Below are 25,890 nucleotides of genomic sequence, written 5' to 3'. Positions count from 1 at the left end.
CCAGTCCACTGTGCTGTTATTCCTATAGGGGGCGCCTGTGTTTAAGGTTAGCTCCCCTGACCGTCTCTTTTGGCTGTGATGAGTGAGAGCAGGTGCTGATTGGACACGACAGAGACATTTTGTGGGGCCATAAATGTGGATTCAAGAAAGAATGAAAGAGGGGAAGGCACGCAGTCTGCACCGTTATACATTTTCCAATGTCCCCTCAGTAGAAATCAATCCGTGCAATTTATTATTTTGATTTCAGAAAGTATGGTAGGACATCTACAAGCATATTCAGGATTATTACATTAACATGTAGTGAGTAGTGTTATGACATTGCAAGGCCAACTTTAGGGCCCACATTTTAAAACTAGCAAATCAATTTTGTTGATTCCCAAAGTACACAATTACAGTTCACAAAGTCTCTTCTACTTTAACAGGTAAAGGTCTGTCAGTCAGAGAGACAGTTGAGAAGTGGGCACATACTGTAGTCACGGTCAGGTTCGGAATGTGACTTTGCCATGATCCTGCCTGAAATTCTTTCATGCAGGAAAAGTGATGACTGTTGAAATCTGAGTCTTCCAAATGGATGCACAGATATCTGAGCTGTGACACTAAGAGCAGAACACTGAGTGTGCCTGTAAATTGTGCAGTTTGACCCAGAGGTGTTTTCCGAAGTAGAGTAATGTTGCTCACGAAGGGCGGAGAGGAATTTTAATATATTATTTTGTTGGTGATTTACACACAGATATTTAGAGATCCACTACTGACTCACAGTAGGAGACCGCTCTGGCCAGTTTAGTGTTATTGACTGTACTCACTGCTGCCACAGATGTCACTGGAGACATCTGCAGAGGTGACATCTGACCTGGTATTTATCTTACATTAATACCAAGTTTAGCTATGCTGTCAGTTTGTGTTCCAGAAAGTTCTGGTAGCCTGTGTGATTGCCTCTGTTGCTTGTTGACTCTCTCTCTCTTTCACACACACGGACACTCTTACACACTCTCATACACACAACCAAAAACAATCACTGACCTTCCAGTCCCCCATTACACCATTAGTGCTTATGATCAGAGAGGGCGGGTGGCGGCAGCCGCTTTGATGTCTCTCTGATACGACCCACCCGGCTGCAGCTGCTCTCAGCTCTATTTTGGGGAGGCTGCTGTGGGCCCTCAGAACAGGGCTTCCTTAACACACACATAGATGCACACACACACACACACACACGCACACACACGCACACGCACACGCACACACACACACACACACACACACGCACACACGCACACACAATACATGCAAACACTCTTGTCTTCCCAAGTGATACCACCCATCCCTTTCACAGCTAGACTGTATGCTTTCTCAGATCACAATTTCTTGTACCCACCTCTGCCATTCTGGAAATGGTGGGATGCAGTTAACTTGCTAGAGAAGGCACTTGTCCATCTTTGTGCTTGTTAGTGTAATTAAATGTCTGGGACATGGAGGACATGTAAACTGTGAACTGTACAGGATAGGAAACGTGTAGATGCAGTGATATTAACTTGGATTATTTGCAGTTTAAATATTTCTCCCTATTTTACTCTTTATTCATGATAATTCTGTAAAGGTGGGTATGGTTGTGTAGGTATTCTTGATATGCCGTCTTTTAACCAGCATTCCTCATTTTCCACTTTCTAATATTACCAGTTTCAGTACCAGCGAATCGGTCAAATGTCAATACATAGGATCATTTGTGTAGAATACAATGGCTTCGCCCTGAATGAAACCAGGTCAGAACTTTAGTCATGATAGGGAAAGATGGGGGAGGAATGTCTGTGGGCATTTCTTCTCTGAAAAGAGGGAAAGGCTTGTCACAATGAATTTGAGGGTACTCTTCCTTTTGCCTGCAGCCACTCACACTGCCCTTCAATTCTGGTCTTAATCTCATGAACCTTCGCTGTGGAGATGCATCAGCACCCCATGACATGTCAAAACAGTACTGTCTCATCAGATGAAAAATAATCATATGTATTGTATTTTATAATGCATAATTGTTTCAATAATTTTAAAATGCAACAAAAAATTACAATATGTGTTTTCTTATGATCAGTTTTGTTTTAATTATATAATGGAATTTTGTTCATGTTGCCTAATGAACAAGAAAAGCTGTGATATTTTTATGGTATTAGAATGTGTAAAAAAAAAAAGCAAGATTGTTGCTTTCTTACGTGATTTCAAGCTCAGAAGTGCTACAGCAAATCAGCTCTTATTCAGGCCTAAAGGCACTAAAAATGTGCTCACACAATGATGACTTACAAAAAAAAGTGTGGTCATCACGACTGCTGTTCTGTCTCTTATGTACCCAATGGAGTCATGGAGTCTCTTTGTGTGTTTTTTGGATAAATAGCCGATGAGGTAACGGAGCTGTTTATCAAACAAATGTGTCACAGAGAACTAGGGGCTGACTTTTACATAATTTATGGAAATGTTTTTGAAAATTACAGCTGACAGTGAAAGTAGTGGGGTAAAACAATGCACTCTGAGTCAGTGAGGCCACATTATGATGACCCAGTCGTTTACAGTGTACTGTGCAATACAGCGATGATTCAAAACCCATGCAACCATTAAGACAAAGCTCAATAACCTGGTTACACGCGTGGAAAGATAACATCTTCTGAATCATCTGAAAAGTCCATTCTTGCTTGTTTCAACAAAACAGTGTCAGTTTATAGCCTCTACTCCACTCACGATGAAAGCTTAGACAGGCAGATAAGTGGATGTGACAACCATTTACTTTGAATAGCTTGAGGCTAATGCATTACGTTGAGGCCTTGCTTGTTTGAGCTACTGTATAATGACTCACCCTACAGGCCGCTATGATAAAACCTTCACCATAACTCACATGTCACTAAATGAACAAGACACGGACAGTGTTGTGCTTAAATGGCGCACATTTGCATTGTGTTGATCTTTTAGTGTTCACAAAAAAATAAATGGCATATGGAAGCAAGCATGAGGAGAAGAGAGAGCGCTGCATGTCTGAATAATAATACGCAGATAATAGTTTACCTTAAACGGCAGAGTGACAGGTTTATAGTTTTATGACTGAGATTTGTCTCTGTGTAAATATAACAGATGAAGTGATGCTAAGCTAGGCTAGCTATGCATGGCATGGAAAGGGGATCTGCTTAATACTGATGTCTTAGCAACAGTTTTGAAAAACGCTGGCCACTGATATCCCCTCACTGCTTACAAGCCTTAATCCAATTTTAGAAGCACAACCAAGATGCATTTTAGTGGGAAGGTGGAGGCCCGGTCTCAAAGTGGGGAGTTAAATATACACAAGAGAAACTCTCATCTTCATGAGTCTGAGCCAGCCACAAGATGTCTACATGTCCAAGCCAATCTTTATGCAACAGATAAAATATTATTCTTCTTAATTGAATATCGAATTCACATACACCTAATAAATTCAATCAGCAGCAAATTTTACACTTTCAATTAAGCCCACGTGACTAGTATATATTTATTAGTAGCATATAATCAATAAATGATTTATAATCTCCGTTATGTAAATATAAGTGTTTCTTAATATCTAGTACAACATAGTTGTTTCCATGCCATACCTACACACAATCATGTTGCAGGACACTATCATGCAGAACATTTGAACTCTTAATATAAATGCAAATCATTTGTTGCCAGGTTTAAAAATTACTGAGACAGTTTCTTATGCATCATTATAATTATGCTATGTTATTACACTGCATATTTGAACTGCCAATGCACCACTTCATAGGAAGAGTGATAAAGGAGGAATTACAGTTGTTGACAAACACAAAAGTAAAGACAAAGAATTTCCTTACAGCTCTCTAAAAATACATTATTATGTGTTGTAAATTATGAAGTTATTGTTAATACTGCCAAATAATCTTGTGCAATGTCCAAAGTAAAAAAAAAAAGAATTGGTAGCACATTTTACACATTTATTTATGAATTAGAAGAAGAGGGCAAATAATTGATATTTTAATTTAGAATTCAAAAAATGATTTTAAAAAGATACAACAATCAAATGTATTAGTTTCTGTTTGCAGACTCACAAATTAATTTTTGATCTCTTCTTATTAATTCTGTTTCTGTTATTGTCCATTTAGATAGCATGCCTAATGAGAATTTTCTTGACACCTGCAGTCTATAACACGTCTTGATTGTGATTGTTTTTCTTCTGGAAAAAATACTTTTGGTAGCTGTGGAAGCTTGAGAAACATTATGAAGTGGCTGATAAGTTCATCGGACGCCACAGAAGGAAACTTTCAACAAATCAAGGTTCAACATGACCAGAATTAAATACTTCTTACATATCATAGGATCTGCTGTGTTGTTGTAGCAGAATTCACATGGGGTCGGTCCCGTGTTCAGGAGATGGCACATCGCCCTTTGCTGAATATAAACAGGATTACTGGAGAATCTCCCCACTGGTCAAAATTATAGCTGTCAATGGAATTTGTTAAATGGCCTCTAAGAAGGTATGATACACTTATAAGGTTTTGGTTTATATTTGTCCAAGACTGCTTGTGCAAACACATCTTCAGCTTGCCGTGCCGTATTAGAATAGTAACAGAGATATTCTATACTATTACTGACAAGTTCAGTTTCACATAGGGGTGCCAGGATTACCCACTCTCAAAAAAAATACCTTTGGGAATCAATAGTCTGATCAGTCTTTTAATAACTCTGTGATGTTGTAACGATATTTTTAGAAAACCGACATGAAACCGTAAAATCAGAAAACTCCCTCCCGGTTTGGCGGTATCTCCTGGGGTCGGGGCAGAGGGCACAACAAGTGCATGACATGGCGCTGCTGATTCCAGGCAGGTGCCTCTGCCCGTGTAACACTACACTAATCCGAGGCTGATCAGCAATGGAAACAGTACAAACTGACCCGAGACAAACTGGGGCACCTGCCTGCACTCGCTCCGCTAATGTGAGACCCCGACTAAGATACTTTGATTTCATGCCTGGTCTTCTCCCCTCGGATCTCATTATGAGAAGGTCAACATGAGGCCACCGTTGCTTGGAGATAAGTGAACATGTGACAGGAATTTAAAGCATTGTTATAAGACAATCTCTGCATCCTTCAATTGAAATTCATCTGTAGATTTTATGCCTGTAAATGTTCCAAATATGAGTAATTTTTTAAAATTATGCTTATTCTCTGTGTTTTAGTATACATTGCTAATACTCACATTGCAATCCTGATTTTAATAAGGGCAAAAAAATTTCAACATATCCAACCAGGACACCTGGAAGGTTGAAAGTTATGATCGTCATGGTGATGCATGCTGGTGAAAGAGTATTAAAACACCACAAGAAGGCATAATGTTGCTTAACAAGGCATAACATCTTTATTGTTATACACATAACTTCATCTCCAAAGACTTTGCACAAATCAGTGGGGTAACATGAACCTTGAGATATCAAAAGTCTCCCACAGTTCCTTGTTATTTCCTAAAATACGCAAACAAGTACACCTGCCTTTCACACCCCCAAATGGTACGTACAGTACAACCAATTAGAAATAAAGTTGTTTTTTTTCCACTGTCAAACATTATCATATGTGCATTACATTACCAATTACAAACAAGTTATATTCATTGTCAAAATACAGGTGTGCAAATTGTTAGAAAAATACCAACTCATACCAGATTCTGGATTGTGCTCTGTAAAAATCCTTACAAATAGTATATAATAATCTATATATAAATGTCTCCAACATGCAGTGTTGCATTTCAAAAAATATCCCATAAACAGGCTGTTCAGTTAAACCCTCTATAACTCAGGTCTTCACCATTTTCTTGTCTAAACCATATTTTTGAATTTGTTTTTCCAGTTGTTATGTGGACAGTTTGCAAACTTCAAACTGGTTGAAGAATTCTCTAAATGTAATACGCTGCTCACTTTTATAAGAGACAATATAGTCAAGTTGACCTTCAAAACAGATTTGCAGCAAAGAAAACCTAAACATATTAAAGCCCTTTTCATGGTGACCAATGTTCACAAACACATCAGTTGTACAATGAATAAATAATTAATCTTGGTAGTGGTGACAGTAAATGTCCACCATATAAATAACCACTTTGAAAATCAAAGAAACTCATGCCATACCTGCAACAAAGACCACAAGCAGCTACGATGAGGCAAGTTAAAAAGCATGATTCAGGTGATGACAACAGTCAGAGTATCCCCCACACAACAAAGTTAAGACAAGGTTGGCATCTATTTCCCCCTCCCCCCATTCCTCATCTTTTCTGAGGTAAACAGTAGTACTGTTAAAGACTTTTAAAGGCATCACTCCTTCTCCCTGGAGCCACATTCCCCATGGCCTCAACCTGAATAAACTTCCACTGTCCACAAGACTGTCTTGATCCAGTCTCATAAGCACGCAAGCACTGCCGGGCAAGCAGCCGTGTGAACTGCGTTTTTGCATCTTAGTGGTATCGTGACACAATGAAAGCAAAGAATAGAGTGAAGAAATTCAAGCAAAAATGGTCTAGGCATGTACAATGAAATAATTTTCCTTTTGATTTCATAAATAACATAAGACATTTGTTACTTCACTCTCACAGAGCTAGCTGGCTTTTAAAGTATGATTCAGTTTCCTAATCACAATGCCTGCTGTCAATTAACCTCTAAAAGCCAGTCTAATAAAATTATGCAAAGAAAAAAAAAAGAAAGGTAGGATTTTGTTAATGGTACAACCCCTTTTTTGGCAAAATATATTATAAGCTTTTGCAAAAATCAAAAAAAACATATTGCACTTTCAGTAACATGGATGTGTAATGTCAAATTACAGCTCAATTGTTAGAAATGAGTAAAATTCAAATAAAAAGGGAAAATAAATTTATTTACTCATTCTGAAAAGAGAACAAAATTCTACAAGCATGTGACTGCAGGTAACCAACATTCAGAGTACAACAACGAACGAAAAGATACGATAGAACGAAAAACAAACAAAAACAAAATGTTAAAACTGTACCATGCACGGGGAGTGTTTCAAAGCAGTGTATCCTGGATTACAATGGACAGAGCTTGAGAAAGCTGCAGTGATGTTTGGGTTTAACAGAGTAAGACTGGCTAGTGACCGTGCTAGCACTGACTGCTGGCAACGGCCGTGCCCAGTTTCCTCTTGCATGAGTGGTGTGAACCCCAGAAAACGCTCCGAACACCCGAGCGCGCTCCCGCCGCTACTGTCCCCCCCGGGCCGGGCTCACATCTCCCCATCAAAACGTCAGATGGCAAAATAGAAAGGCAGCTGTTTGCTCCCGTCATCTAAAAGTGCATCTCCACACTCTTCCAGCAAGGCTCCGTCAGCCTACCGCTACCTCTGCCAAGGCAGTGGAAGTGGGCTACAGAGACCTGTGCTTGGATCAGCACACGTGTGGGTTTCAATTACTTCATTTTTTTTCTGACTGCGTATGTTTGGTTGCATTTTTTTAACTTTTTAATTTTTTTTATTTTTCATCTCACTAGACACGACATTTCACTTCAGCTTTTACAGAAGCCAAAGGAGTGCTAATTCACGGGGCTGGCCCTAAAGAAGGCCAGTGACGGGTTGGTAGTAGTGATGCCTTGCTCCTCATTCTCTTCGGTGTCATGCTGATTCCTAAACACCTACAGCCGCTCCCGTGCCTCACTGGCGCCATTTTCATTTTTCAAGGCCGGCGATGCAACTGTACCGGTTGCCATGGTTTCACTGCAACATAAAACAGTTTGTTTGGATATAATTGGGCCCTTGTCACATTTCACATACACATTGTGGCACACAAGAGATGAGCAAAGAGGACACATTCGTCTTCTGAAACATTACTTCATGTCCTCACCATTGATTTTTGTCAACAAATAAATGTTGAATAGTAAGAAAAAAGATTGATGAACTTGCCTGAGAAACAGCATCATCATGTCAGAAAATGGACAAATATAATTGCAAGGCCGATATTCAACAGCATTACCATAGCAACAAGGATTGAGTTAGGACCCTGCAAAAAATAGCAATATTAAAAGATCAGATATCACATAACAATCCTGTTACAGTGAATTCAATTATCTGTACTGCTAATGTCCCTGTTCACAAATCAGGGCTATCAGGAATAAATTAAATACATGGAAAAAAACAAAACAAAAACAAGCCAGTATTAAAAGGAATGATTTACAACAATGTCACTCTCAAGTCTGTACGGTAAAGATGAAGATATGGCCAGCAGCTTGTTTAGCTTAGTATAGCACAAACACTAAACAGCTAGCCCAGCTGTGTCCTAAGAAAACAGAATCCATCTAACAGCACCTCTAAAGTTCAATAATTACAATTTCATTTTGCACTTGCAACTGAGGGCAGCTTCCAGACATCCACTACAAATGACATAAAGTTACTGGCTGCCAAAAATAGCCTGGTGCACAACCCAAGGTAAAACTGGGAATCGTTACTTTTAAGCTTTAAATTTTGTATGGGTTAAATTAGTGAGCTACAATATTTTTCTCTGTGTCCTGCCTTTGTGCTTAGCTAAGCTAATCAGCTACTGGATATAGATTTGTATTTACTGTACAAACATATTAACTCTTACGTGTAATTAATCAGTGACACTTACTGTTTCTTCCGTGCTTTCTGCAATCTCCATGCTAGCTTTCTTTGTGTCTGCGAGGCTCTTTGGCTTTAGGGAATCCTGCTTCCTGAGTTTCTGGTCATTCTTGCTCTCCCGTATGGAGGCTGGCTTAGGAGTGGGGGTACTATAGGACTTAGGGGGTTGTGGGGGCATACGTGCCAGGGCCAGGGCACTAGGCTCTTCCTCTATATCCTCCTCTGGGTCTGGTGGTGGCGGCACCCTTGTAGGGGCCTTGACATAGTAACTGTGGTACTCAGAGTGGAGCTGGCCATTGACTGGCACTGCAGGAGGCTGTGAAGGAGGAGCAGATACTGGGGCAGGCTGCTGAACTTTAGCGGGTTTAGGTGGAGCCTCGTCGTGCACATGAGAACCTTTGGGGCCATCAGTAACGGACGGCCGTTCTTCTTTACTCAGCTTCCTGCTAGATCGCTCATCCTTGCTGGTCTTGTGACTCGACTTCTCTTCTTTGCTTATCTTGCGGGAAGGCTTCTCTTCTTTGCTGGTTTTGCGGCTGGTGCTGTTGGCGAGCTGACCTTTCTTCTTGCTGGAGTGAGGCGAGGGGGGAGGTGTGGCTGTGGGACTGGTCACAGGGGAGTGGGGAGGAGTGGTGCCTTTGCGGTAAAAGTGGGGAGAATCCTTCGGGGAGCGTTCCTTCTTTTCCACAGGGACCTCCTTAATCTCCACAGGCTCCTTTAACTGTTGTTTTATGTAGTCAGGTCCTGAGGAGGTGAAAGAAGTGACACGTATTAACATGATGGATAATCTACGGATAAACAGTCCCACCTCAGTTTGAGTTATCATTATATTGAAGTCACAGAGCAAAAATACATGTCAATACTCTTTACTAGTTTGGTTTAGATGCAACGACAGAAATGGGATAAAAATGTTTTTCATTGTGCATCTGATAAAACATCTTTCGTTCTTGAAATCTGACTTTTGGGAAACACATATATAGCACACTTTCCTGCCAAGAGTTAGACAAGAAGTGAAAAACTACTCTTCTGTTTGCTGAACATGAAGCCATTGCCAGCAGCAGGTCAGCTTAGCTGAGCACAAGCAAACAAGCCTGTCTCTGTCCAAAGGTAACAAAATCTGCCTTCCAACACCTCTAAAGCTCAGTAATTAACACCTTATACACACTATACTGAAATATAAAAACAAAATTTGGTTGTCTTACTGGCTTTTATGTTGTGTGACAGAGCCAGGCTAGTTATTTTCCCTCTTGTAGTTCTATCTTATTTACTATTTCTGTGACTGTGCCTGGCCAAGAAATAGTCTGGCACACGAAATCACAATTTGTTATTTTTACACTTCAGTTTTTGCACAGATTAAACAAACAAGATATAATGTGCTAAGTAGTGAGCTTTAAAGGTTCTGGTAGGCAGCTTATGTAACCCTTTGGACAGAGGCAAGCTTGCTGTTTCTCAGACTGCAGTGTTTAGACTAATTTGACAAAGCTGACAACAATGCTGGTATCTACAACATTTTATCCCCTAACAGATTAAAAAAGTGAAAAGTGTATTTCTCAAAAAGCCAAACTATTCTGGCAGTATCATTAAAAACAAAGCTATTGCCAGCAGTATTGCTCAGGGACCAACTATGTTTTTCAAAGATCATCGGGGATTTATTCAGAAGAGCAAATTAAGCCTTTGCTCTGTGACATGAATGTGATGAGAATACATAAAAAATACAATAAGAGACATTGCACACTGGTAGTCTTGAACATATACTCATTGAACATTGAAATGCACCATTATCTGAGGTTCAGACATAGTGCAGTCATGACTCAAGAGATTACTAAACCCTGAACGGTTGCCAAGTGCTATTCTGAAGTTTCTGTTGCAGCTACTGTCCAAAAATCCAGATTAGGACAACAGAGAATTCTTAATTTTCTGTCTATTCTGCCTGACCGCAGAGTTTTACTGTGATCCAGATTTAAACCAGATCTGGCCTTAAGCGCAGTTAAACTTTCAAATAAAATATGCATGAATCAACATAATATATGCAGTCATTCTGCAAAGAGCGAGGGAAGGAGGGAAATGGAAGGAAATGGACTGATTAATGCAAGGTCACAAACACCATTTCACAAAGGAAGCCTCCCCTGCAGGCTCATCTTTATCATCAGTCATTCTCTTTTATCAGTAGGTTGTTTTCCTGGAAAGGCTCTTGTCACATCAGTTCTGAGCATCCAACCAACATGGCTGTATAGATAATAACAGTCAACGACACTTTTGGATCCTGTTTTAGTGGACACAGATGGTCTAACGATATTACTGTTCCTTGACTGAATGAAAACTCATCTTTTAACTATGCATGTTTTGAATTTTCCTCTAATGTGTGAACAATAAAGACTCAATCTGAATGTAAATTCCATTTTGCATGTAATAGAAGTGACACTTTATCTGTCCCTTTGTTCTGCGCAAAATTAACATTTAGTAGAGACATGAGGCTCTTTGTTTGCTTTGTTTTTTTCTCTCTTCGCCTAAATTAGACGGTGTCAGAGTGACTAAGGCAGGGACAATGCTGCATTGTTTGAAGCACATCAGATGCTATGAACAGAGAAGGATTCTCTGCATCACATATATATAATTTGAAACAGAAAGAAATCAAGTAATTATACAGACAGCATGTAAAAGGAAAGGTTTTGAAGATGCATTACTGCACTTTAACTCCGGATTATACTCTGTCTCTGTAAGGAGATCTGATGCTAATGTTTTCATGGTGGTTTGTTCAGTATTGACTTACTGATTGGGTTGGAAAATGGGTTAATCTCAGGGATCAATCCAAAGGATTTTGGAGAGGTCTCTTACACACACATCACCTTTTAAATTTGCACATTAAAATTCAGTGGAAAAGAATAACTATTGACTTAGATTTGACATTCATCACTTCTAGGAACAATTATGCAAATATAAAATCCAGAAAGGAACAAGTGCATCTAATCCCATATCAGCGTAAACAGCCTTATTGTGGAATCTTTTGGGCCTCAGTACTCATAAGCCCAAAGAATTCTTCAGCTGTGTGGCATTTCTAATTTGTTTCATAACCACTACAACCAATAAGACCCACTACAAAGAGACGGGGGGACACTTGAACATCTGTGGGGCTTAATATATCTGCTGAGCTTAATTTCACACCATAGCTCAATAAGAGTTAGGGCTTCGTGGGCGGGCCCAAGTAATTTCAATCTGTTTGGGGACAGATTCCTGCAAGGGGTTCCAAGCATTTTCTGAATGGTTTTTGGCACTTGAACCCCCCCCAGTCTAACACTCGTATAAGACTGCAATGCTGGCATTCTGGGAAAACTACTTCCATTCCATTTCTGCAGTCACATTAAATTCCAAAATATGCTGAACATGTTTTTCTTATGTTTCAACATAAGAAGCATGCGCACAAAAGAAATCTTTGAATTAGAATTGTGTGGCTGTTTTGTAGTTATTTGAGCTGGTGTAAATCCTTGTGACAAGTGAGTGAAGATTTATTTGATGCACTATCCCGAGGAATCCTGCCAGGTCAGCTGGAACATGGACTGGGACTCAATTATCCAAATGGCTGTGGTGTTTCTTTCATCTACACATTGATCAACTGGGCCGCAGCCTTCTTAAAGAGGGCTATTTAAATAGGCCATGTCATGACCAAGACAAAAATACTCAAAGCAAACACCAATAAAGATGTCAGTTTAAGCATTCAGAACATTACTTGTCACATTTAAGATATGTGCGTTCAAGTATTTTAATTCTCAATTGAATTCTTTTCAGGAAACTGTAATATGTCGTGTGACTTTTTCTTCTAACATCATCATTGAATTTTGAGGTTATCAGAATACAAACTGCAGGTTGCCAGTTCTGCTCATGTTAATCCACAACACATTTTCTGCTCCAGTGCTCTCTTAGCAAAATACACATAAGCGCGCGCACACACACAATCATATACCCGCACAAAACACAACGGATCGGCTGTTTAAGACCCTGCCTAACTCCTCCTGACCTTAATATGAGATGAACAGCAGTAACACAAGGGGAGCTTCACTGAAACGTGCATCGATGTTTGTGTGTGTGTGTGTGTGTGTGTGTGTGTGTGTGTGCACGGGGGAAGAAGTACATTATGTGCAGTTATTACATCTGTTGCCATTGTACATCAGATCATTTATGGGAATGCAGTAGTTTATAATCCAGTGTTATAGTTAAAAGAGAATCTTTGGCCAAATAGGCTGTTTTTTTTCCACCATTTGACTCTTTTTCATAAAGTGCTGACAATCAAACACTAACCCAAGGCTGTTGTTGCTGTATGACTGATGACAGGTCTTGGCTGATGCCTTGTCAGATGCACAGAGAAGTCTCTAGTGAGCGAAATACACATTACTACAGGCAAAGTAATGTCTTAAGTGTGCCATTGTGTCTATATGTCAAATGACATGCCTTCCAATTGATTGTAAAATGGATTTACATTTTCCAAGTTTGTTTTATTTGGTTAACATTCTAATACTGATGTATTGCATTATATTGTATATGTATTAATCTGTTCTGTGGGTTGTTATCTCAGCATTGCTCTGTTAAATTTAAGATTTATTGCTCAATTTGTAGCATTTTAGATTTTCTTCTTCTTCCTCCTACTCACACTGGCAGATGGGCAGGGGGAGCTGTTGTTGTTTGGCCAGATTACATTCACCATGTTACATACGCACATGCACACAGACACGCACAGACATACATTTGCACTCATACACACATATGTAAATAACCTGTTCCTTATCTATTGTCTGTGGCTACAGGTCGAATGTCCTCACAGTGACTTCCTGTGCTTTGTTTGCAAGTGGCCACATGCAAAGAAGAACCTGGAAGGCCTCACATACACTGACACTGATAGATGGAGACATGGCATGCTTCATGTATAAAATCTAATTAAATGTCCAAAGACGTTTGCTGACTTTTTCCAACCATGATCTTTCACTGATATAATGACAGGCTGACACAGCAATACATTTTTTACATGAATGCAAAGACTATTCTCTCTAGTGTTTTTTTGAAATAGCTACTATTTCAACAGTGGAACCGATAAAAAAATATATACTTTTGAAATCTAGGAACGGACATGGGAGCAGTTTCTCATAGCAATTTATATTCGGTATCCTTGAAAGCCACAAGAACTTTCTGCATTACTTTAAACTTCACATGAACTACTGTGTAAAAACTTACTCTACACCTGCTGCTATGAATATACAGCAGCACCTGCTCATGTCTGGTTTCCAGCCCTGACAGGTCCAAGCTTTTATGGTTCCACCTGGTCCAAGTGCACCTTGACTGGGTCAAACAGGGAGGAGCAGGATCCCTGCTGCCCCCTCACCCTCCAACCCCCCTCTAGGGACAGGCTGAAGGAAAGGACAGCTGGTCTGTGTCAGCCCCGGAGAGGGGGCTAGTGCGGCACCAAGCTCCTCTCAGTGCATAAGGATTTCAGCTATGTCTCCATTAGACCCCAGTGAGCAGACATCGACACCAAATATAGCCCAATTAACGTCACGCCACAGGCCACGCCTAGCTAACCCTCTCTGCTCCCCCTCCAGGGTGCTGTGTGTGAATCAATCATTTGGGTCAGGGTCCTGTTCCCTGTGACTCTCTCTTCTCTTTTGAAACACACACTCCCAATCTTGGTGATAATCTGCTATGAGTCTGAAATGTCAATTACAAACAACAAGGGGTTTAGACCCCTGGTTGTTACCCTAGAGGATTTATTAAAAGCTGACGGATGGGGTGTGAGTGAGAATATTTCCACTGTGAAGGTACACAGTAAGGAAGTAAAGCAGATTAGTTTGGGAAAGTCATACAAGTTTCTTCTGGTGCTATTTGTTCAGTGTGAGCAGCTTTGTCCCTCTGTAAAATTAGGATCAGCAAGGTGTTCATAGAAATATGATTATACTTGATCCAGTGCATTTTTTTTTTGTTTGAGAGGAACACCACTGGTGGTCATGTCACCAGGAAGCTACAAATAGAGGAAAGTGTTTACACTCAAACATGGCATAACCTGCCAAAGGACAGACCACGCACTGACAACAAACCTAGGAAATCTGGCTTGTACCACACAAAACTAAGTCTTATATACACTAGAATTAAACTCATATATGGAAAATGAGTTTGGTTATCTGCAGGTGCCTGTCTGGCTTTCAGTTGAGCTTACCAGACATGCTTACGTAATTGAACGTTTAAACGCAGCAGCTCAGATGTCGTCCCGCATTGCACATTATTATGACATCGGCCACTCTCTCATTCATGATCTGACTTATAAGGCAAGGACACTCTCTGCACAGACTTGTGAACCTTGAGATCACCCAGCCTGCCAAGCATGACCACTGTTTTCCACAACACAAACAAGCCGCAGGATGTGTCTGGCCCGGGCTGGCCATTTCTGTGGCTTAGTGAAGAGACATGCTTGAATGGGTCCCATTGTCAATCTATTTGTCACCCACTATTTTGTGGTGGCTTTTGGCAAGGTCCCAAGGTCACTAGCTCATAGGCCTAAATATGTTACACCCAGTGGAAGAGGCAAGAATAGTATAGATCTTACACTGAAAATAAAAATAAACAACCAAACATAAAAAAAACTGTGATATTGCACCTGTGAATGTTAGCACTAGCTTTTTCATCGAATACCAGCAGCAACTGTGCATTAAAATGGCTCCTATGAAACCACAGTAAATTAATTCACCGCATGACTTTGCTTTATTAAACTACACACAACTCCTATAAATAAATAGGAGCTTAACTGGTTAGTAGTTGAATATTTGCCTAATGTTGTTTTATAGTCACAAGAGAATCATTTCTTTAAAAGTAACACATTAAAGTGAAAATAAGATGAAAAAAATGGTCTGAATTGACTCAGAAGATACAAGAACTGCAGAAAATTAGTTCACCCTCTGACCCGACCTGCATCATAATTTTTCAGCAAAAAAAATGATCATTACCTCTGACTATTTATGTAGTATTATATGTCCTGCAACACCTTGTAAAACTCAGCTTACCTTGTAAATGTACTAAACAGAGTTGAGTCGACACCCTATGCTGTGACTGCTGTATAGTATGGCAGTGTGCCTGTTAAACCTTCAGGCAAATGAAAGATGAGAAGTGCTTGGTATTAGGAGCAGGAGACCTTTGTAGGTTTCCTTTACCACCACTCATATTTCTGTAAGCCATTTCTACACTTCAGCAGAGCATGAGTTTGATATTTCCAAGCTGTTACAACAGGCTTTTGAGAGCTAAGGCATGGCTTCTATCCAGAATACAGTAGTCTGCTTCAAGCTGGCTCTGCTTTGTTGAAGCGCAAACACAGTCCTCCATTGTGGTGCTACAAATCATCCTCACTACCTCTAGTCTTCGATTACAGTCCCGGAACACCAATCCCTGTGCTTTTGTGCGCCCAAAACAAGCACATTACTGACTCAGACAAAGTCAGTGTAAACAGCTCTAAAACTGTGCAAACATCATTATTCATACACAGTACCCAACCTCTCAGCAGTTACCCATCTCAGAAAAACATGATTTAAAAACGCGACATTTACCCAGCTTGGCTGGGTAAATGTCCCACCGTTGGGTTGGTCGGCAACGCCTGCAACTTCATCTCCGGGTCAGGAAAGTCTAAAATGTCTGAAAAGCTGGTGTAAAACCATACTTGCATGCACAGCTAGGCAAATGCTCAAGCAAATTTAGCCACTTGAAAAGTATTGCGTTTCACCAAAGAGACTGACCTTCTCAGTGCACCTGCAGTCTGTTTCATATACAGACAGTAAAGTATCAAGAAAGACTAACGTTTCTGATGTTTAGCTCAGTTCAAGGCTGTGTTTAATCCACATTTTGCCACTAGGAAGAAGTTTCACAATATACAGATGTGTGTTGTGTATGAAGGTTTATTCCTAAAGGTTACCTGGTTGGTAGAAGTTGGGTGAGAGCTCCCTTGCAACCGCTCTGGCAATTTCAGAGTCATGCACAGCAGAGATCGCGGCCTGGTCTGCAGCCTCGCTTTTTGTCCTGGCGTGGGCCGTTCTGGAGACACACAAATAAAAACAACATTATAAATGGTAACCATGGATAAAATAAGGGTGTTTAAAGTCCACTCCACGCATGGACACTAACCAAAAAGACACTTCTGCTACACAAACACACATTTTCCATTTTTCCCTCAGTAAAAAACGCCATTGGTCTGTGATTCTGCATGCTGCCTTGTCATCCATGACATCCCCCATCCTAACGGTTGACACAACAGCTTCCCTCGGCTATCTTTTTTCTTGCTTCTTTTCCTCTGTTCCCTGCCTCTCCCGTCATCGTTGAGCTGTATCACTCAGCCTGTCCCTCTTGGGGATAACGTAACACCTCCCTCGTGCTTCTATCTCAAATCCAAATCCTGATTTTCCAAATGGAGCTCAGCCACATCCAAGCAAGACCTTAATCCAGTCTGGAGCAGTGCACTGTCGCTGGACCACCCGGGAGTAAACACACGCAGGGTGTGATAAATATCATATCATATCATATCATATCATATCATATCATATCATATCATATCATATCATATCATATCATATCATATCATATCATATCATATCATATCATATCATATCATATCATATCATATGTTAATAATATACTGTGATCGAAAAACCATCGAGTCGGTTAATAAATTCTGCATTTTCACAGTTATCATGATTCCTGATTATGATAGTTCTCTTCATTAATTGATCTCTATACACTTCAAATTACAGAGAGCATAAAACAAAACAAAGCAAAAGCATGAGACACATCCTGTGATGGCTACAACACAGAGTCAGTGTCTAAAATCTAACAAAGTCTATGGATGCCTATCTGTTCTATAGCGTCGGAGAATCTTGTATGTTCTCTACTGCTGCTCAGAAACCAAAAAGCAAGAGTAATATGTTTTGGAATCAATGTGAGCTCAGCATTAGCACTGAGAGGTATTATGGGAGCGTACCATGGTGAGACAGCAAGAGGCCAGGGGTGACCTGCTTAACAAATCCTTTGAAAACTCTACCGAGAGATACTGTACTAATGGACATGCTTGTGCACATGCAAGCAAACAAATACTGAAAACCGTGCCTGTAGAGACCATCTGTGAACTGGTTAGAGAAGATATGTCAGTGACCTACCACCAGAGTCCCTTTAGAAGAGACCAAATTAAATATTACATTTATAAAAAACATCAGTTAAAGCTTGTGGATTAGTCACTTATGTATGATAGTGACAGCAAATGCCAAAGCAATACATGACAGTGCAACAAGGCATGAAAGGATCCAGATGGGGAGTTCAAGTATCGTTAAGTATTGACAGCTGTCCTGCTGCCCTGCTTAACCCCACTCATCAATCTTCCTATCCCTCTTTCTTCCACCATCACTTCTCTCTTTCAATCAATGCCCCTGTTTTTTTCCAATTCCCCTTCATCTGGCTATTGACGCATGCCCTCATCCCCACACACCCCTCCTCCTCCCCTCCCTCCCACTGTCTTTCCGTCAGAGTGACCCCAGCAGACAGATGTCTCTATTTCAGACTACTTCTCTGTCCTTGGACTCCGAGCTGTCCTGTTTTTGACGACTGGCACAGTTAGATATTAAAATGCATGAGTAGATGACGGACCCAGAAATAAGTCCCTGCTTCACCCACCGACAAAGGACACACTGAGGATGTGTTTACCAGCACCACAACCTCTGGAAAACACTGACCAGCTGCAGATAAAAACTCAGATTTAAGAATTTTGGAAGAGTCACCAAGTATAGCTCACAATGCCTTGCTTCTTACTGAGCACCAGGAATGTCCCTGGTGTGGCTAAATGTAGGTACTGTACAGCTTCGTGGTCTTACTTAAGAGAACTTCGGAGTTAAAAACTGACATTAAAGCATTCCAGTTACATCACACCATGGACATGCATACTGCAGAACTCCACTTGTCACACATGCTACCAGAAGGACATACAGGTTTCTATTTCTGAAATGTGTGAAATGTGCTGCCAAGTGAAAGGAGGCACGAATGTGTTATGAATGTATACAGCGTGCCCATGGCATATCCTGAGGATCTTAACAGTGGAGTGGGCATGAAAGTCACGGGCAGACAGAGGAAGTGATGCAGACTGTTCTCAGACAGGATGTCTGGTGGTGGGAGGTGACAGGCAGAGAAAGATGAGAGTTGAGGTGTGATAGAGCATTGGGACAAGAAGAGAGTGAAATGAAGGGTGAGAAAACATGGACATGTAGAAGGAGGGGATGAAAGGGATGGTTGGTGTTCATCATGGTAAATATTACAAATAGACACTTACTTTAAAGTGGCAAGAGAGAACTTTTCAACCTCCTCCCTCCTGCATTTCTAAGTTGTATTAGTGTTGGTGCTACTGTTGCAAAGACCAGATTGCTTGTCATTTTCCTTAGAGCCTAGGAACTACTAACAACACAGGACAAAATGGTCATCACTATTTAGAAAATAAGAGAACAAAGAAGCTCCTGATTCGTTTTCTGCCTGCTAGTGGTGGTGTTGCCAACATTGATATCGATAACAACCTGCTACAACCAAAAGAGTCCAAATTTCAAACGGAAAGCCTGATCTCAGCACTATAATAAAGGCAGAGTAAAACACCTGGTTGTATAAAGAAGTAAGCAGGTTCTGTTATTTGCTGATTTAGTAGCAATAATCCCAGCTGCTTGTCAGTTTTGAACTCTCAAAATTCAGAGCTCTCTCTGTCAAGTGAACAGCTGTCTGAGGTTTACTCCTGTTTTATTTCTTCAATCTGTTCGCTTTATCTGAAAATGGGCAATCTTTTTCTATTACCAGCTAGAGTTGTCACAGAAACTCCAGTTGTTCTTTGTGCCATAAATCATGCCTTTATTTTCCTGGGAGGTTTTGGAGCTGATGCCAGACAGAATTGCACAGTGAGAATGAAGCTTACAGGCAGCCAAACTAATGTCAGCGGTGCCGTGATTCTAGAGCTGTTCTATAGCTGTACAATCAACATTTATTTCATATTGATAAGCTAAAGCAAAGAACTTGTTTATTACCAGTTAAAACTTGCAAGCATAGCATCCCACGGTGCATGAACTGTTTGGCCTGTATTTGTGCAACATACTGTAAACATAACATCAGCATATTGATGCTTGAACAAGGTGTTATTGAGAAGATAGGAGAGAAGCATTATCATTTTGGAGTCATGTTTGCATACAAAGGATCAGATTTCCAGCATTCACTCTCCTTTTTGCTCTTCAGGGAAATATCTGCCTATTGATCTGGGTGGTGGTGCAGAGAGTATACTGTAGGTTTGGCAGAGGTTTTACATCAACAGCAGCTTCCTGATGTGGTAAAAAGTTTCAGATGTAGCCCAGAATCCAAAACAATGAGCTAAAAGATGCAAAAAAATAAAAATTATTCACCGAGCAGATGATAAGCATTCAACACTATCATGTAACAGTTGGAACTGTCTATCACCCTATCAGTTTGTGGCACGTAAATCCATCTGACACAGAGCTAAAGCACACATGAAAACAAATGCATTTTAAGGACAAGTTATGAAATGCACTGTCACAATGATGCCAGACTCAGGGCAAAAATCTGAGAAAAAAAATGCAAGCTCACGCCTGACCTTTGAAAAAGTTTTCTGTTCTATAACTTGTCAGACAGTCTGCAGCCTCCTTACTTGAAGCCAATCTGCTTCTGAATATAAAGCAACACCTGTTCACTCTGCAGGTGCTTCTGTTTGGGGGATGGGTCCAAGGGAATCAAGGTATTTGAACCTGCTGGCACATATATGAACTATCACACACACTCACAGAGACACACAACAGTTTGCAGAAATCTGGACAACATTTAGAAAGGGGCAAAACCTTGAAGCAGCTCATTTTGGACTGAAGCTCTATTTTAGCGATGATATTGATGAACGCCTGGTGCAGTCCAGGGCTGTTTAATTACTGTGACAAATGAATTGTGTGAAAAGTGTTGAGTCAGTTTGGCAGTGACTGCGGCTCTTTCTCTCCGTGGAATGTGTTTCTGTGTGTTTTTGATGAGGATGGTGGCGAGAAAAAAGAGGAAAAGGGTGCGGAATGATACCAGAAAAAGGTAGAAAGGGAAAGAGAGAATGACAAATTCAGAAAGTGAAGGAGGTTTAGACAGGAAGAGCGAGAGAGAGACACCCCCCCTAAAGACTCCTGGGTATTTAGAACTGCTGAGGTATGCATCTCAGCCTCTCTAATTTTACTGTAGGGTTAAATTTCAAACCACAGTTCCCATGTTGCACGGTGTATCCCGCTTTAAGGTTTGTCATACCTCGGTCTCCTGCTCAATACAGTATGAGTGTATCTCTAACATGTGACTGCTGTGTGTGTGATTTTATATGTGCATATTCCCCAAAGTGAAGCTTCAGTCCATCACTCCCCAGGCTATGTCCTATTTGAGGAATCTCTCTCACATATGCTGACACAGTTTTGAACCCCCTCCTTCGCCTCTTGGTCCCCTGCACCCTCCTTTTGCTTCTTCGCATATGCACCCCTCCCCTTTTTCTTTTCCTCATCTTTCTTCTCTCCATCACACTGAATCGTTCCCCTTCCCCCCTCGGTCCAAGCTTGGTAACTGGGAATGCTGACTGGTACAGTACATAATAAGATAGAAGATGAGTCTTGACCTTGTCCGTGGTAAACGTCAGCGCAACAATCTTCCTCTCAAACTCCATCACTCTCTTTAACTGCCCACGACAAAGAGAAAACTACTGCCACAGAGCAAAGGTCAAATCATTTGCTAAATGATGCTCCTGTGTGTGAGTGAATAATGAAGGGATATTATACATTACCAGAAACTGCAAGCCTATATCGCACCCAAACAATCCCCAGGTCCAAAGCAGCAGCACAGACAGTCTGCACAAATTAGCACTTAGCTTGCCCTGCACATATATCCACGCAGGCCGGCTATTGAATTCCCTTCTGGTGCTAATTCAGGATTACTCAAGCATGACTAACACCATTAGTGGTTAGCTAAAACCGACTCTGAAATTATTCAGGAATTATTCCTGGGCTGAGCTCTGGGCTCACATTACCAGGGGATGCAGCAGTAGGGGACAAAAGCTACAGCAAATGAGGTTTTAAGTGGAAGATGGAGTGGCTGTTTTTATGAAATAAGCTAACTCTGTGCTGAAGAGAGAGCAAAGGTGCTGTATAATGGATACATTAGTGCACGGTCATGTCTGACAGGTACCACATATTGAACTTAAAACATTCATGGTCATTTGGAAAATTTGGGCTCCCATTCCTCTTCTTTGTATCCTTTCACTCTTTTGAGTAACAGTAAAGATATTCCAAACCACATTCTTTGCCAGTTGAATATCTCAGAACAACCCCAGCAAAATAATATGCTTCCTGAATGAGAAATTTGAATGTATTTGAATATTTCCCTCCACACACTGAAAGGATGATTCATCGTGACATGCCATAGTACGCAAAAACAAATGCGCAAAGCATGACAGCAGCATAAAAACACAATGACAGGTGAAAGGGTGCAGGTTGCAAGGAACAGTGAGCAAGAAAAAGAAAAAATTCATTGCACAAAGAATATATCTGTCCAAGTTAAAGGGCACAAGACAAATTGTGCAGACGCACTAATCCTGGTATCTACAGAATCACTGGAGAAAAACAGTTGTACTAAATGTGTGGTAGTGTATGGCAAAATTAGACTTTCTCGAAAATAAGTTAATTTTCTTTCTTCTGCTAAATGAGGAGCAATGAGAGGCTCACTACCACTATCATCCTTTTTGCTGAGTTGAAAACATCTGCCAAACAGAACCTCCAAAGCTTTAGAATTCAATCTTGTTTCTTCAATCTGTACAAAACCTGCAAAAAAAGTATGCATTATGTGCTTAATATATCTAACTAAACTGTTTGCTTCTGCTTTCATTCTTTTGCTAAGTTATCCTAATTGCCACTGACTATGATATAGTTTTTAGTTCTAAAAAAAGAAGCTAATGAAGAGTGTTTTATATCAGACAGCATTCTAATATCTGACTGTGCCAGTTGTCAGTGGACACAGAGTTCAGCTCAACCAGAACCGTTGAACAAAAACAGCTACTATTTATTATGACAGACTGAATTGTAAATGCAACACCAAAGCTGTTCGCAAAGCAGACGACTTAGTATATTAATTTTGTGTATATATACTCAGTTCATTTTGTACTTTTGTAATATATGTGTGTGTTTGTGATTAATGTGAATTCTTATAATTTGCAGTACTGCAATTTCTAATACCCAGCTTTATCTTATGAAGACAGAGGTTATTATTCTTGGTTCATCCAAGGTTCCTCCAGTGCTCCAGTGCTGAGATCAGCAGTAAACTTTGTCCACTCGCAGCCCCAGACTGTGAAAGGGTGGTCGGTGCTTTAATATAATCCAGTACAGATGACAGACCTTATGTGCTGCATACATGCACAACTGACATTGGTTAGCGACAGTATCAATCATCCCATCTACCTTCAAGAAAGCAATTCAGCACATTTTACAACCCAATTAAATGATATTACTATAAGTAAAGCACTGATCATACAGTATGTACCAAACTACAGTATGAAAAAAAGAAATCATACTTTTGAGTAATTTTTGATCTGCACCATCATGACTTTTCATCACTTTCGTTACCTGATATCACATTTGCCATATTAACTCATCATACTGAGGCTGTACTGGCAGGTAGAGACAGATTGAGAAACTGTTCCCAAACACAGGCCTCATTTCTGGGAAGAAGAATGAGTAGAATCAGTTTTGATTAAACAGGAAAAATCCCCAAACCCTGCTGACATTTTTGGCCATGGATTACAAACAGACCTAATCTCCCACTGGTGTTCTCTACTCTGCACAGAACCCTCCACTGAGGCCTTCACCTGGCCTTCATCCAAAAACAAATGTAACTTACAGGTACGTGATTGTATCAGGATGTTAGTGTGTAAATGTGAACAGCACATGCTTTGTAGTACTATGAATATGCATGTGACTGACTTATGAAATATGTCTGCAGGCGCATGTGTTTTTATAGTTCAGTCTGTTAAGTTGAAGGTCTGCTGTGCTCAGACTGCTGATATGAGTCCTGGGGTGTGTTGAGAGAGTGACACAGAATCCCTTACTGAGATGATCCCTCTGGTTTTGGTGAAGGGCAGTGGCAGGGATTCAGACCTCAGCTCTGTGCTCTTTGTGTCAACACTGCTGGTGAAACATGGCCACAGCTGATACAGCTAATGACACATAGAGGGAGGGAGCGATAGTGGCTAAACCATTCACAGCAGAAAGAAAACAGCGATGTGGTGACTTTGATGTCTTGAAGCTTGGATTTGGACCATTAAAGCTAAAACAACTGTGAACTGAGACAGTATTGGTGTCCTTTAAAGGTTTAATATTAATCCAATCAAAATTAAGCTTAAAACCTCCTATAAGAAACACATATAGGCCAGATTTACACTTAACTATATATGGAAAAAACTGATGCAATCATGCGTTTTTCTTGTATGTGAGTGTTTCGGCATCTGCACTCAGTTCACCTATGTGCTCCTACAGATTTATTAAACAATACATACATTAGCCAAGTGATTTAACTGACGAGAAACTAATAAGAAACCAGCAATCAGTTCTAGAAGTTGGTAGCATAACTGGAGCAATTATGCACAACATTACTAAAAATGAAATTTACTAGTAAAACAACAATGCACATCAGTTGATTAACTTTTTTTGAGGTACCGAGAACAATAGTCAATCCTAAACAAAATAAAGCAGGGCTACAACATTTTAATCTCCATTTCTAGTTATCCTTCAGATTCACTGCATTATTGATAAGTCTTTATAGTTTAGAGATGACCAGTTGTATAAATTTATATTTAGATACAGTCTGTGGTTCTATACAGTAGGTATAGGGATTTTAAATTAAGGAAAAAGACATCAATGAAATGAAAATCAGCATTGGCAGATTAACTGAGTTGGGGTATTGGAAATAAAATCCCCCAAACTGTCCAAATCCCACAGTTATTTACTTTAAAATGATATAAAACAATGATATATTTATTCAACTTAAAGGATTCATTAATTCTAAAAATGATCATTGACTCATTCTTTGCCAACTGACAAATTGTTTTGCCAAACGAAAGACAGTCTAAGCAACTTAAATTGGATTGTATCACAGGTGCACAAACACACAAATTCACACACACAGGGCTTCCATGATGCAAATCAAGTGATGGTGTCACATGACTGCACAAACAATATACACACAACTGCTATGCACACAAGCAAACACACACATTCAAAAGCTTTTGACCTAAACCTTGGAAGTATGAGCCACCTCTTATGCAAATGACCGTGATAACACACGCACGCACGCACGCACGCACGCACGCACACACACACACACTCCACACACACAATCTGCATAAGAAGTTGAAAGGACAATTACTAAGATGTGCCATAATGAGGCCTACTGGCAATCAGGGAATCAGTGTGAATAAAGGAGATCTATGAACCCCTCCTGCATTATTACATTAAAGTAACCTCATTGTGTTCACCTTGTGATAACAGTCGATGAATCTATTGTAAATCTCCGGCTGGAAACAGACATGCTGTACAAGCTTTCAAGGATGAATAAACGCAGCGTTAAACTAACAGCGCCTCTTCACTCGGCTACTTTATAAAGAAAATCAACAAATGGCTGACACGACGATGACGACGGTGAGGCAGTCACCATGGTAACCACCAGAGACACTCGAGCAAGCTGTCCAACCAGGCATCTGGTCTGTATTAATGAATTTGCAAATGAACAATCACCCATTACAGCCTACTGTATTGGTGTGCATACACACAAGCCATTGGACACACAAATACCATCCAGCTGCTTTCATTTGATAAATATATACGCACTTTAACAAAAATGATAGAGTATAAAGGTTTCTAACTTGGGTAAAAGAAAAAAAAGGAACACACAGACACACAGGAACACACAAATACACACAAACAGCCACTCCATGGTGTGTTTCATTTAACTACGAGGCTCAACATCCGAAGCTGAACCTGTGTGAGCAAAGGTCACATTGCCTGGCAACCACTGGAGCTTAAGGAATAGTTTTAATTATGGTCTGTGCTCTCTTCTCCAATCTCCTGCCACCATTCACCCCACTGTCTGCACTTACATGCACACACACACACACACACACACACACACACACACACACACACACACACACACACACACACACACACACACACACACACACACACACA

General features: G+C 40.4%; 1 protein-coding gene across 1 annotated transcript in view; it reads right to left on the bottom strand.

The window, feature by feature from the left end:
• Window positions 1-5,347: 5,347 nt before the first annotated feature.
• Window positions 5,348-25,890, bottom strand: part of jph1a (junctophilin 1a) — a 33,786-nt gene continuing 13,243 nt past the window's right edge. The window contains exons 4-7 of the mRNA XM_023276066.3: window positions 16,536-16,654; window positions 8,610-9,343; window positions 7,907-8,003; window positions 5,348-7,720 (exon numbers count right to left, since the gene is read on the bottom strand). Of these exons, the coding sequence (XP_023131834.2) occupies window positions 7,923-8,003; window positions 8,610-9,343; window positions 16,536-16,654 (934 nt within the window). The 3' untranslated portion in view covers window positions 5,348-7,720; window positions 7,907-7,922. The remainder of the gene's footprint in view (window positions 7,721-7,906; window positions 8,004-8,609; window positions 9,344-16,535; window positions 16,655-25,890) is intronic.

Source organism: Amphiprion ocellaris, chromosome 22, assembly GCF_022539595.1.
Source record: "Amphiprion ocellaris isolate individual 3 ecotype Okinawa chromosome 22, ASM2253959v1, whole genome shotgun sequence".
In the NCBI taxonomy this organism is placed as follows: domain Eukaryota; kingdom Metazoa; phylum Chordata; class Actinopteri; family Pomacentridae; genus Amphiprion; species Amphiprion ocellaris.
Note: the sequence above shows the minus strand (reverse complement) of the source record. Positions and strands in the feature narration are given on the sequence as shown.